This window comes from Grammomys surdaster, unplaced genomic scaffold (assembly GCF_004785775.1).
Source record: "Grammomys surdaster isolate TR1022 unplaced genomic scaffold, NIH_TR_1.0 164, whole genome shotgun sequence".
Classification (NCBI taxonomy): Eukaryota; Metazoa; Chordata; class Mammalia; order Rodentia; family Muridae; genus Grammomys; species Grammomys surdaster.
In genome coordinates, this window is record NW_021604612.1 from 1,060,804 (window position 1) to 1,072,400 (window position 11,597).

The 11,597-nt window shown below is 50.2% G+C and overlaps 1 protein-coding gene across 1 annotated transcript in view; it reads right to left on the reverse strand.

Moving 5' to 3' along the window:
* The window catches only part of Crybb2 (crystallin beta B2), a 9,398-nt gene extending 1,864 nt beyond the window's left edge, over positions 1-7,534 (reverse strand). The window contains exons 1-4 of the mRNA XM_028765547.1: positions 7,461-7,534; positions 4,799-4,917; positions 1,912-2,044; positions 773-915 (exon numbers count right to left, since the gene is read on the reverse strand). Coding sequence (XP_028621380.1) covers positions 773-915; positions 1,912-2,044; positions 4,799-4,917; positions 7,461-7,514 — 449 coding nt within the window. The 5' untranslated portion in view covers positions 7,515-7,534. The remainder of the gene's footprint in view (positions 1-772; positions 916-1,911; positions 2,045-4,798; positions 4,918-7,460) is intronic.
* Between the last annotated feature and the right edge of the window lie 4,063 nt (positions 7,535-11,597).

Here is an 11,597-nt window from a genome sequence, read left to right on the forward strand (position 1 = left end):
CCTGGCCTGACAGATGTGTGCATGTGCAGCCACACCTGGCCTGACAGGTGTGCATATGCAGCCACACGTGGCTTTTTACATGGGTGTGCAAATTCTAACTCAAGTGTTCATGCTTATGCAGCCAGCACTCTTAACTACACAGCCTGCCAAGTGGGTCCTTACCCTTACTGTATTGCCATCACACTGATGGAGACAGTCATTGCGCTGTGCTGCTCCCAACAGAAAAGCATGTCTGTGTTTAGTACGTGTGTGTGTGTGCATATTTGTGTACCTGTGTGTGCTCACGCATGAGTATGTGTGTGTGTGTGCATTTGTGTGTTTCCAGAATGTTCCTCCCCTGGCTGGTTAAAGCTCAGCAACAGAACTATGGGTACAGAATAACAACTGTGTGCACCTCCCCAGCACACATTGCCTGAGGGCCTAGGACTTCATGCGCACTCTGGTTCACAGTGAGAATTCCACAGGGTGGAAGCCAAGATCACATGTCAAAGAGGAATCCCTCCTTGAGTCTGTAGGCTCAGAGGTCTGCAGGGGCAGAAGCTCCACCTCCTCTCCATTGAGCTAAGAGCATTCTGTTTGTGTCCCCAGGTGACACTGAGGGACAAGATGGGGGGACACAGCCCAGGACAGAACTGCCCACAGCCTCCAGGCTGGTGATTCCCACCAGATGGTCTGAGAGTGAGAGGAAGACAATTCGAGTCCCCCTCCCCAGTGAGCTCAGGACAGAAGAGGACTTGGGGTCTCAAAGGCTGGGGGTTGGGGTCACACTCACGTGCCGCTCTGCACTCGCACGGAAGACACCTTTTCCTGGTATCCATGGGCGTGGAAGCTGGGTACGTCGTCATCTACAATCTCCATCTTCTTTCCAGTAAAGTTGGGGTTCTCATACAAGATGATCTTGTGCTCTTGGCTGTCCTGTGGACAGAGGAGGGGTGCATGAAGCCTGGGACACCCTTCCCTTCCTGTCCCACCCTCTACCCACCTCTGCCAATATGTCCACTTCCAGGTGGGCCAACGGCTCTGGCTGGTGACTGGATGCCTATGGAGCAACTGTCATGGGACAGATGAGCTCAGATCCTGTGCTTAGGAAGCATTTGATTCTGTGACTCCAGATTCCCTCCCTCAACCTCCACTTCCTACTTCATAAACAGCAGCCATGGCTCAGCACTGCTTGCAAACATGTAAGCATGCAGGCTTCCACGGCCCCAGCAGGCTCAGGGTCTCCTAGCATCTTCAGACCACCCCAGTGACCTACTGCCCCAGTGACCTACTGTCCCAGTGAAATTTTTCTTCATTTATTATTCCATCCTTTTAGAAGTTCATATACCATGTGACACAGGACAGAACTGAGGCTCAGAGAGGCCAAGCCACTTGCCCAAAATCACACAGCTGAGAGGAGCAGAGTCAGCACAAGAGCCCATGTCTTGGGGAAATCCAGTGATCTACTGAGCTCCAGGAGGTGCAGGTCTGGCTTTGGGAGGTTTAGGTATGAAACTGAGGATTTGCTGAGTTCTTTCCCTACTCAACAGTTCACATGCTAGTAAGAATCAGGGCTGGAGATAGACCAGAAGCTCACATTGCCTGAATCTTGATTTCCCCTCCCTCCTAGCCCCAGAAAATCCTTAATACTCATGATTGCTAACTGAGTCTGGCCCTAAGGGACATGTCCCACAGGACAACACAGTCGTACCAGGAATGGTATCCCCTGGAACTGGGCTAGGAACTAGGATATCTCTGCCAGCAAGAACTAAAGTCCATTTTGCAGATGAGCAAACAGGCTCAAGGAGGCCCAATGCCACAACTGTGGTCCTTGGCCAATCATGACAGTGTAATATGTGCTGTAAGCCCCCTGGGCCCTGGTGCTTTGGCTCCATGGTAGAGGAGAAGGCAGGAAGATGCAAAGGGGCTTACCACTTTGATGGGCCTCAGAGAGCTGAGGGAGTCTGTCCTCCGGCTGCTGGTCCAGGAGTCCCAGCGTGGGTACTCACCCTTCTCAAACACAAACTGCTCTCCCTTGCAATTAGCCTGCTCATAGCCCACCCAGCTGCAAGACACAAAAAAGGGCTGGCGAGTTCCTCTACAGGCATCCTACAGCGGGGGCCGCGGTACCTCAACCCAGCCGCACTGGCCCCATCTAAACCCAAGCACAGAGACTGTACGTGCAAGATCACCAGGCCCTGCTGCCCTCAACGCCTGTAGCACACAGGAGAATTAATCCACAAGTCTGAAGAGCAGCTTGGTTACAGGTGACGGTACACACATCCTATGCCCTAAGGCCAAGAGGATACTGGGAAAGTAATGACCAGATCTGAATGCAGAACAAGAACCCCACAGCCATGTCTAGGGATGCTGGCCAGTGTCCACAGTATGTGTGCCTGAGCCTGGAGACTATAAGTGGACAGGGTGACCTCACCCAGGCATGGAGTTTAGAGAGGCGAGCGCCATCTTGCCACTGAGCACAGCTTTGGGCTATGAGGTCAGAGCCCAAGTCAGAAACAGGCTCCAGAATCAATTCTCATATCGGCTCTCTACTTGCCTTTACAGGAGACTCCTAGATTCACAGTAGAGAGATGATCAATGCTGGTGAGAAACAGGACTGGAATCTAAAGAGACTTGCGTCATAACTCAACAATGGGGAGAGACTCCCATGTGTTCTAAATCACCTGCAGGTGACTTGGAACAGCAGGTGCCTTTGGGGCAGTGTTCGAACTATCACATCCTACTTCTTAGGGAAAAGCCTTGAGACAGTTAGTGCTTGCTTGCTTAGAAGAGATGTGATTTCCCTCCAGATATTTTCCACTGCTGATCATTTGAATCCAGGGACGTGACACCTGTGGACCGGACAGGGTTGACAGTAACCCACAGCACTCCCTTGGGAGGACGTGGCCCACCAAAGAAAGGAGAAATAGGAAGGAGGAAGTGGGATTCTCAAATGCCAAGATTCTCAGGCTCTTGTGTGATGACAGCCACTCAGATCTAATTGGTTGGTGAGAAGGCAACCGTGTCTGTCACTTGCCTTTAAAGGAAGGCTTACACCAGATCCAGCAAGTCTGCTTGAGGCTCTGGGTTCTTGAGAAGAGTAGCCAGAGCTCAAGCGGGGGTGAACAAAGCAAATGTTTACAACACCCAACAGCCAAGAGCTCGGGAGCTACACCAGCCGGGACCCGGCAGATAAATTAGGGAACACATACGGAACCACCATGTGTGGCGATGGATGATACAGATTCACAAACTCAGCTGGACATAAATACAACCAGGAGATCTGACTTGCAAGGGATTCCTGAGCTCTACATCCGGGAATCTGAGGTGGGGCCCGAGAGCTAACATCGAAAGTGTCCTTCTGTGGGTTTGATATGTAAGGACCTCACGCTATTCTGAAAGATGACCACGTGAAGTGTGACTTGTGACACGGGTAATGTCGTGCTGTCTCCTGACATTTCACAAAACTGTGCGATACACCCAAATATGATCAAAAACAAACAAACCACCACCAACAACAAAACCCACAAATACATGCACAGAAAGAGATCTAGATTTTCAAAATCTTAACAAGGAATACTTCTGAAGGGTAAGCCTCAGTTAAAATTGTGGGTAGGCAGACAAATCTTTGCTAAGTCATTCCTTCAATTAATTTTTTTTTCTGGAATCTCTGCACTGAGAGAGTCCTGAGTTCAAAACCCACCTGGTCTAAGTAATGAGACCCCTCCTCCCCAAAAGACAAAAATGAAAAATGTAAAAGTTAGTTTTAAAAAGACATGTTCTGAGAAAGAGTGTTCATGTATATAAAATAGTTTATAAAACAGTTTTGAAGGGCAAGGGATATAGCTCAGTGGTGGGGGTTCACTGTGCATAGGCAAGGCCATGGGTTTCACCCTCAGTAACCCCTCAACACACACAGACACACACACATACACAGACACACACACAGACACACACAGACACACACAGACACACATACACACACGCATACACACACAGACACACACATACACACACATGCACACACACAGAGACACTCACATACACACGCAGACAGATACACACACAGAGAGACACACATATACACACACAGACACACAGACACAAATACACACACAGAGACACACACATACACACACAGAGATATACACACACACCTGGTCAAACACACAGACATTTATTTTCAATATTAAAAACGTGTCTTTGGAAATTCTCAAATGTTAGGGTAGATGAGAGCAGAGGTTCTGCTCAGAGGCTGAAGACTGGAGTTCTCCTGAGGCACAGCCTGGTTCCCCACATGTACTAAAAGCTGCATCTGCTCAGACACGAGTGGGTCACACTCAGCAAATTCTCCTAAAACCTGCCTGGTGCAGGATTCCTGAACCATCAGACATACTGACTTGCTGGGGTCGCTGGCACCCCCAAACTCGAATTTACCAAGAAGCGCTGAGGGAGGTAGAGCCACTACAGCCCTCTTGCACCTCACTGCATGGTGAGAGGAGAGACCGCCCCCATAATTACATCCCTTCTCTCTTGAGCAGAGACAAGGCCTAAAGGGTGATAGCCAAGGTGTCAACTACAAAAGAGATACCTAGCATCACAGAAGGAAGTCTATGACAAGACACCACACAGCCTGGAAGTTGCCTAACTGGGATTTGAACCCAGCTCTCTGCCACCTAAACACAAACTCCCTGAGGGCTGTCAGATCCCGTGCCCCCATCAACCTAGGAGCACAGCAGAAACGTCTGAGGGCCCATTCAATACCCTGATTGCCAGGCTCTGACACCCTTAAGCTACATAAGACCACTCAGATACTCACGGTCCAGCCTGCACCAGGACGGAGCCTGCTTTCTCCATCCCAGTCTCCTTCAGGTTGGGGCAGGGCCCGCTGAGCTCATGGGAATGGCCCTGGAAGTTCTCCTGTTCGAAGATGATGATCTGGGAAGAACAGGGAGGGTTGAACAGGAGGTGAGCAGGCTCAGAGACCCTCGGGACTGCAGGCCTCCGCCCCTCTGAATTAGAACAGGCATAACACATGAGTGAGGGCCTGAGACCTAGAGCCTGCTGGCGCTGCTCTCTGAGCCTTAGTTTCCCTGTCAATACAATGGGTGGCAGAGCCAACCAGGGACTGGGAAGCTGTCAGGATGACAGGCATGATGGCCAGCATTTGCTCAGTCATGACAGACACCAGTGTGCTAGAGATTAAATCAGAGCCACCCTACAAGTCCAGCCCCTAAGCAAGACCCCAGGTTCCCCTGGAAGTACATTAACTAGGGTGCCTGGTATAGGTCAGGGCCTGGACTTGTATGAAGTAGCAGAGACAAGCAGATAGTATTCCAGCTGAGCGTGCACACCAAACCTGAGATCCTGATAAAAGGTAGTCTCGTGACACTGGTTCTAGGGTATAGCACCCCATATCCCAGACACCACTCAGCTCCCAGGAGGTGCCACATCAGGAGGTGCAATAGCCCCCTCCACAGACATCCCACAAAACCTCCATGTGTCTCCTGTGAACCCACACATCTCTGAGCCCTCAAGCCTCTACCCATAGAGGTCTTCAGGAACTCTTGTATCCATGAGACAGATCTCAATAGAAATCCTCTCCTCACCCTGCCCTCTCATCAGCCCTCTGTAGGGGACCAGCAGAGACTCTGCAGTGTGAGGGGACCCGCTGAAGGCCTTGCAGCCATGAGCTAAACATGGACAGAGTCCGTGTTCACAACTGCACTGAGAACTGGGAGCCTTCCCAGCCTCTCATCTGTGTCCCTGGGAGATCGGAGCCTGCAGTCACTCCTTGTTGAAGAAGTGGGCAGACGAGGGATCTGGGTCTGCTAGGTCAGCACTGGCTGGAGAAAGCACTTCTGGTTCCCAGGCTGAGGATTAGAAAGATAAAGGGACCAAACAGAGTGGCCAGGAGGGCTCAGGGGCAGATTCCATGAGTTCAGGTCAGCCTTCATGGTCACTGACCACTCTGGGCACAGCAGTGGGAGACACAGGCTCTGTCTCCACTGTTCTGTGAAGCCCTGGGAGCAACTGGGCTTTTCAGCTCTCTACTGGACAAACCAGGAAAAGGTAGCTGTTTGCAGGAAAATTGAGAAGATGTAGACTATGAAAGTCAGGGGCTAAAGGGTCATTACCTGGCCTGGGCTATAAGAGCATCCTGGGGAGTGGCCAGTGGGGAAGGGTCAGGCTTGCCATACATTTGAGAAGCCCTAGGTCCTAGGAGTGCTATATCCTGCTGCTGGTATGGAAAATACTAATGCTCATAATAATATTATAAATAAAATATTATATTATATAATTAACATAATTATATAATTATATTATTATTATTATTATTATTATTATTATTATTATTACAGATTCAATATTCTTTCCTGTTGGTCAACTCTTTAACCTTGCACTACCCAGTGCAGAAGCCACCGGATGCCCGGCCCTGGACATCCAGTTGGATCTAATGTGGACTCTTCATAGGAAACTCAGATTTGAAGACAGGCAGAGTTGGTGGACTGTTTAACAATACAGAATATAAAAAAAATTAATCTCCCCGTTCCTTTTTTACAGTTTCCATTGTGACTATTGAAAGATTTTTAATTATGGATGTGATTCACAGCATATACACATCTGTGACATCATAAAAAGTATATGACATCACCATCTATGTATGTGATGGCACAGTATATTTATGACATCACAGCATGTGTGTGACATCACAGCATGTGTGGGAAACATCACAGTACTGAAGAGCTGTATCTGCAGACAGCCACCTCATTTTTCTTCAGACTCACCCAATTCGCCAGCAACCTCAGGACCTTAGCACATGCTGTTTCCACCGCTCTGGAGCCCTCACCCTTCCCTCCCCCTACTTTCCCATGGTTGTTCCTTCCCCTGACCCCAATCACCTCTTCAGGGGCATCCTCACTAGCCACTAAGCTGGTAGGACTGGGCCAGATTGGGCATGACCAGCCTTTGAGGTTGAGATAATTTCCACTCCCTCAGAAGTGTGGGAGTCTGAAAGCAAAGCAGACAGCCTGAGCGGATGGGGGACAGCAAGGACTCACGCCTCTCTAGGTGGAGGCTGAGCCTGGTTTCTGGGTCTCCACAACTGTTCTATGTGTAACTCCCCATTGTGTAAGGCTGATGTTCAGAGATGTCAAGCCATCAGCTGGGGGGTTAGACAGCAGGGAGTAGAGCTTGAATCCTCTCCAATTGGCATTCAGTCTCTGCCCCAGTCTCGGGGAGTCCTGTGGGCAGTAGCATGCATGGGGGAGCAGATAAACAGAGAAGTTTAAAGTCTGAAGCTGATGCAGGACATCCGGATGGGGGTGGGCATGGGGAATCGGCCCCAGGTATGCAGCTCGAGGAGACTGAGTCCCCCAAGGAACAGGGTAGAGAGAGGGCACCAGAAAGACAAATTTGACTTTGCAGAGAGAACGGAGCACATAGAGGCTGCCTGCCCCTCCCTCCAGCAGGTTACCCACCTTAGGGTTAAGGGGCTGGGGCTTGCCCGCCTGTGTTTGGTGGTCTGAGGCCATGGTGGACTCTCTGGTGTCGAGGTGACCTGAAAGAAAGGCTGTGTGAGGACCTTGCTGGTCCTTGGCTTCAAGCTGCCAGAGGATGTCTGGGCCAACCCTGGTCCAGCCCTCAGCTCTTTTCTCTTTGGCCCGGTTTCAGATTGTTCTGGAAGCAGCCACCTGGCCTCTGGCCTCGCCTTCAGTATGAATCCAGCTCAACTCTGAAGAGAAGAATCCCATCTCTCTCACAGACTCTCTCCCCTGACGCTAGACTCCAGCGCTATGGAGTCATGTCTGAAGGCCTCCCTGAGACCACTTCCAGCTCACCAAATTCTCTACCTTTAGGTGTTGGACTCGGTTGGGCCAGCCCAAGTGCTTGCTCTGCGATCCAGCAGCTGAAAGACCACTCACAAGCCCCACCCTCTCCCTGTGCCTCCGTTTACCACTCTGTACACCAGGAGAGTAATAGAGGTGCTTCACCCTATCTGAACCAGGACAGCATACAATGGTGTGCATCTGACAGGGCCCTGGAATGCATACTCTGCCCTCAGGAAGGGACAGCCAGGGAGGAGACATGGTTGGGATATTTCCAGGGGATTTACTGAAACTGAAATCACAGCACTCGGGGGCAAGTACAGCTGAGGTTAGCCCACAAGTTTCCCCCAAGGCTGGCCCAAGGAGCTTCAATCACTAGACATGAGAAAGCTGACTCAGCAACCTAGACATGGTCAAGGTGGGGGCTATCTCTGGTTCCCAAGCCAAACGCATCTTCTTTTCTAGTCTCCAGCATTTAAAAAAGTGGTTGGGGATGCCGAGAAGCTGGTTAATCTCTTAATGAGTATCCTTGTCCAGGCACTGGCTGTGCACTGGACCAGACTACTAGATTGCTTCCTAACCCATGGCCGAGGGAGTTTGATGGCCCTTCTCCCCAATTAACAGAAGGGAAAACTGAGGCCGAGCACTGAAGTCTCTGTTCCACGCTTTCCAACAAGGACAAAAGAAGAGCAAAGGGCAGAGCAAGCAGCAGAAGCCTTCTTACCAGATCGCCAGCCCCCGCGAGTGCCGTGAAGCCAGGCTGGCGGGAGGTGGTATTTATACCTTCCCCAGGGGAGCTGGTGCCAAGATGGATGACCGCTGCGTCCCTGCAGAAAGCTGGGTGAGAATGCGGGCTAAGCCTACACCAAAGCCCGGGTCAGCAAATGCCCACAGACATTGTGTCTCCACACAATAATGTCATTAGCTTTCAGATTCGGCTGCGCCAGTGTGTCAGGCGGCTGGGCAAGGGGATGCCCTACTTTGCAAGCATCAGCCATCCCGATGCCAGGACGGGGCCATGCCAGGTTCACGGGTGCAGTCACCAGGCATGGGGCACAGCAGGGCAGAGGCCTAGAGGCCTCCTCCGTGTCCCTTGGAAAAGACGAGCAGAAAGAGGGAGCTTTAGGAAGAGGCCAACAGTCATTCATCCACCCACATACCCCAGGCCAATCCACCTACCCACCCACCCATCCATCCATCCACCCACCCACATACCCCAAAGCCAATCCCCGCCCCATCCATCCACTGTCCTCATTAGTTTTATGTCAACTTGGCACAAGCCAGAGTGATATGAAAGGAGGGAACCTCAATTGAGAAAATTTCTCTATAAGAGCCTGCTGTAAGACATTTTCCCAATTAGTGATTGATGGGGGAAGACCCCGCCCATTGTGGGTGGGGCCACCCCTGGGCTGGTGGTCCTAGGTTTCTATAAGAAAGCAGGCTGAGCAAGCCACTGCAGCAAGCTGTAAGCAGCACCCCTCCATGGCCTCTGCATCAGCTCCTGCCTTTCAGGTTCCTGCTCTGCTTGAGTTCCTGTCCTGACTTCCTCCCAGGAGGAACAGTGATATGGAAGTGTGAGGCGAATAAACCCTTTCGTCCCAACTTACTTTTTGGTCATGGTGTTTCATTACATCAATGGAAACCCCGTGACTAAGACAATCCACTCGTATGTTCGTCATTGATCCAGCCATCTGACTATACACCTTTTCAACTTGTTTATTAATATGCCTACATATCCATCCATTCACCTATCCATCCATCCATCCATCTACTTACCCACTGATGATCCAGCCACCTGGGAGCCACAGGTGCGGGAGTGCTGTGATTGTTGTGTGCTAACCAACTGCTCTCCAACTGAATTCAAGGTCTGCTCCGTGGGAGGAAGTTCACGCCCAGGACTGTAAATGTGGCTAGGAGGGTCATAGGCACCAGGGAGGAACTTAGTAGCATTGTTTTGCTTTGATGTAGAGACGTGTAACTGGTCGTCGTGCTAAGAAGACTGACTGAGCTCACTGAGAGTGAATATCTCTATGTACTCCCACTCAAGGCTCGGGAACATCAGGGAAGAAGGATGAGGAGAACGTGAGAGTCTGAGGATGGAAAAAAAGAGCTGCAAAGTGTCCTGTGGACATGACGTGACTATCAAATGCATGAACTCAGAGCAGCTTTGGTTACAAGCTCAAGCCAGTCAGCATTTCATGCTTAGGGGAAGAATATATGAAGCATCAACCCTCGCCGAAGAGCTGTTGGGTTTGATGGCTGCTAAAGAAAAGAGAGTCTTGTTTCTTTCATTGTGTGGCTACTGGTGGGTTGCCATTGTCCTGGTGACTTCTTTTTTTATTTTTGGTTTTTCAAGACAGGGTTTCTCTGTGTAGCCCTGGCTGTCCTGGAACTCACTCTGTAGACCAGGCTGGCCTCGAACTCAGAAATCCGCCTGCCTCTGCCTCCCAAGTGCTGGGATTAAAGGCGTGCGCCACCACCACCCTGCTGTCCTGGTGACTTCTTGCCAATTCCAGACAATCTAGAGCAGTGGTTCTCAACCTGCGGGCTGAGGTCCCCTTGGCAGCCTCTGTCTCCAAAAGTATTCACATTACAGTTGATAAGAGTAGCAAGATCACAGTTACAAAGTAGCATCACAGATGATTTCATGGTCGGGGGGTCACATTAAGAACTGTATTAAAGGGTCACAGCATTAGTGAGAACCACTGGACTGGACTCACCTGAGACGAGGGAATTTCAGCTAAAGAATCACCTTCTTCAGGTTTACATGTCTGCAGGACATTGTCTCAAACACTAATGTAGGAGGACACCACTGTGGTGGTGCCCTCTCCAGGCACCAGTTGAGCTGTATCAGAATGGCAGCTAAGAGAGCCAGAGAGCCATCCAGCAAGCACCATCCCTCCCCCGACGCCCCCCGCCCCCCCAACCTTGAGCTCTGCTTCGAGTTCCTGCCCTGAGATCAACTGTGGCCTGAAAGTCTAAGATGAAATAAATGCTTTCTTCCCTAAGTCAGAGTGTTCTATCCCAGCAACAGAAAAGCCGTGTAAAACAGAACACCTGTGTAAAAACGGATTAGTAAATGGGCTTTTATTTATAATAAATCTCAAATTTGTGCATAGGATTTTATGATTCATAGGAAACATTTGACAATGCTATGTACCTGTAGACTCACCCCCACACAAAATGGGATCATGGGTAGAAAACATCTTTTAAGTCTTGGCTGGCTCCACAACCCTCCTCCTACCTCCCCTACAATCAAGGTTTTCTTCTTCAAACCAGGAGGGGGTGAAGCTAGATACCTACTTCGTGCATGGCTATCATAGAGTTGTCAGTCCTTCTCAGAGGAGCCAGCTTGGAAGCCATCACAGAAAGTACTCAGTGGCCTCAGCCCTGAAGACACTCATTGTTGTCACACTTGGGCCAAACACTGTTTTCTGAGGCTTATATGTTTCATTGTTTTTTGTTTGTTTGTTTGTTTGTCAATCAAAGGACAATGTACTGGGATCCAACAGCCTGAGCCTTTGTACTCAGCTGATCATCCATTCATTTCACAGAGCCTCCTGAGGACTCTCAGGAACAAACTCACATCCCCTCCCCAATCTGGGTGTGGCACACAGCTGACAGATCCACAGGCTCTCAAAGCCCTTTGCTGTGGTGTGATTCTTGTATGGACAATGGGCTCGGTGTGAGCCAAGCTATAGCTAGCTACCTCTTCACCTTCTGGGCATGCATAAGTTCAGCCCATAGTAGGTCCTCAGAAAATATATGTTGACTGACTTAAAGAGATAA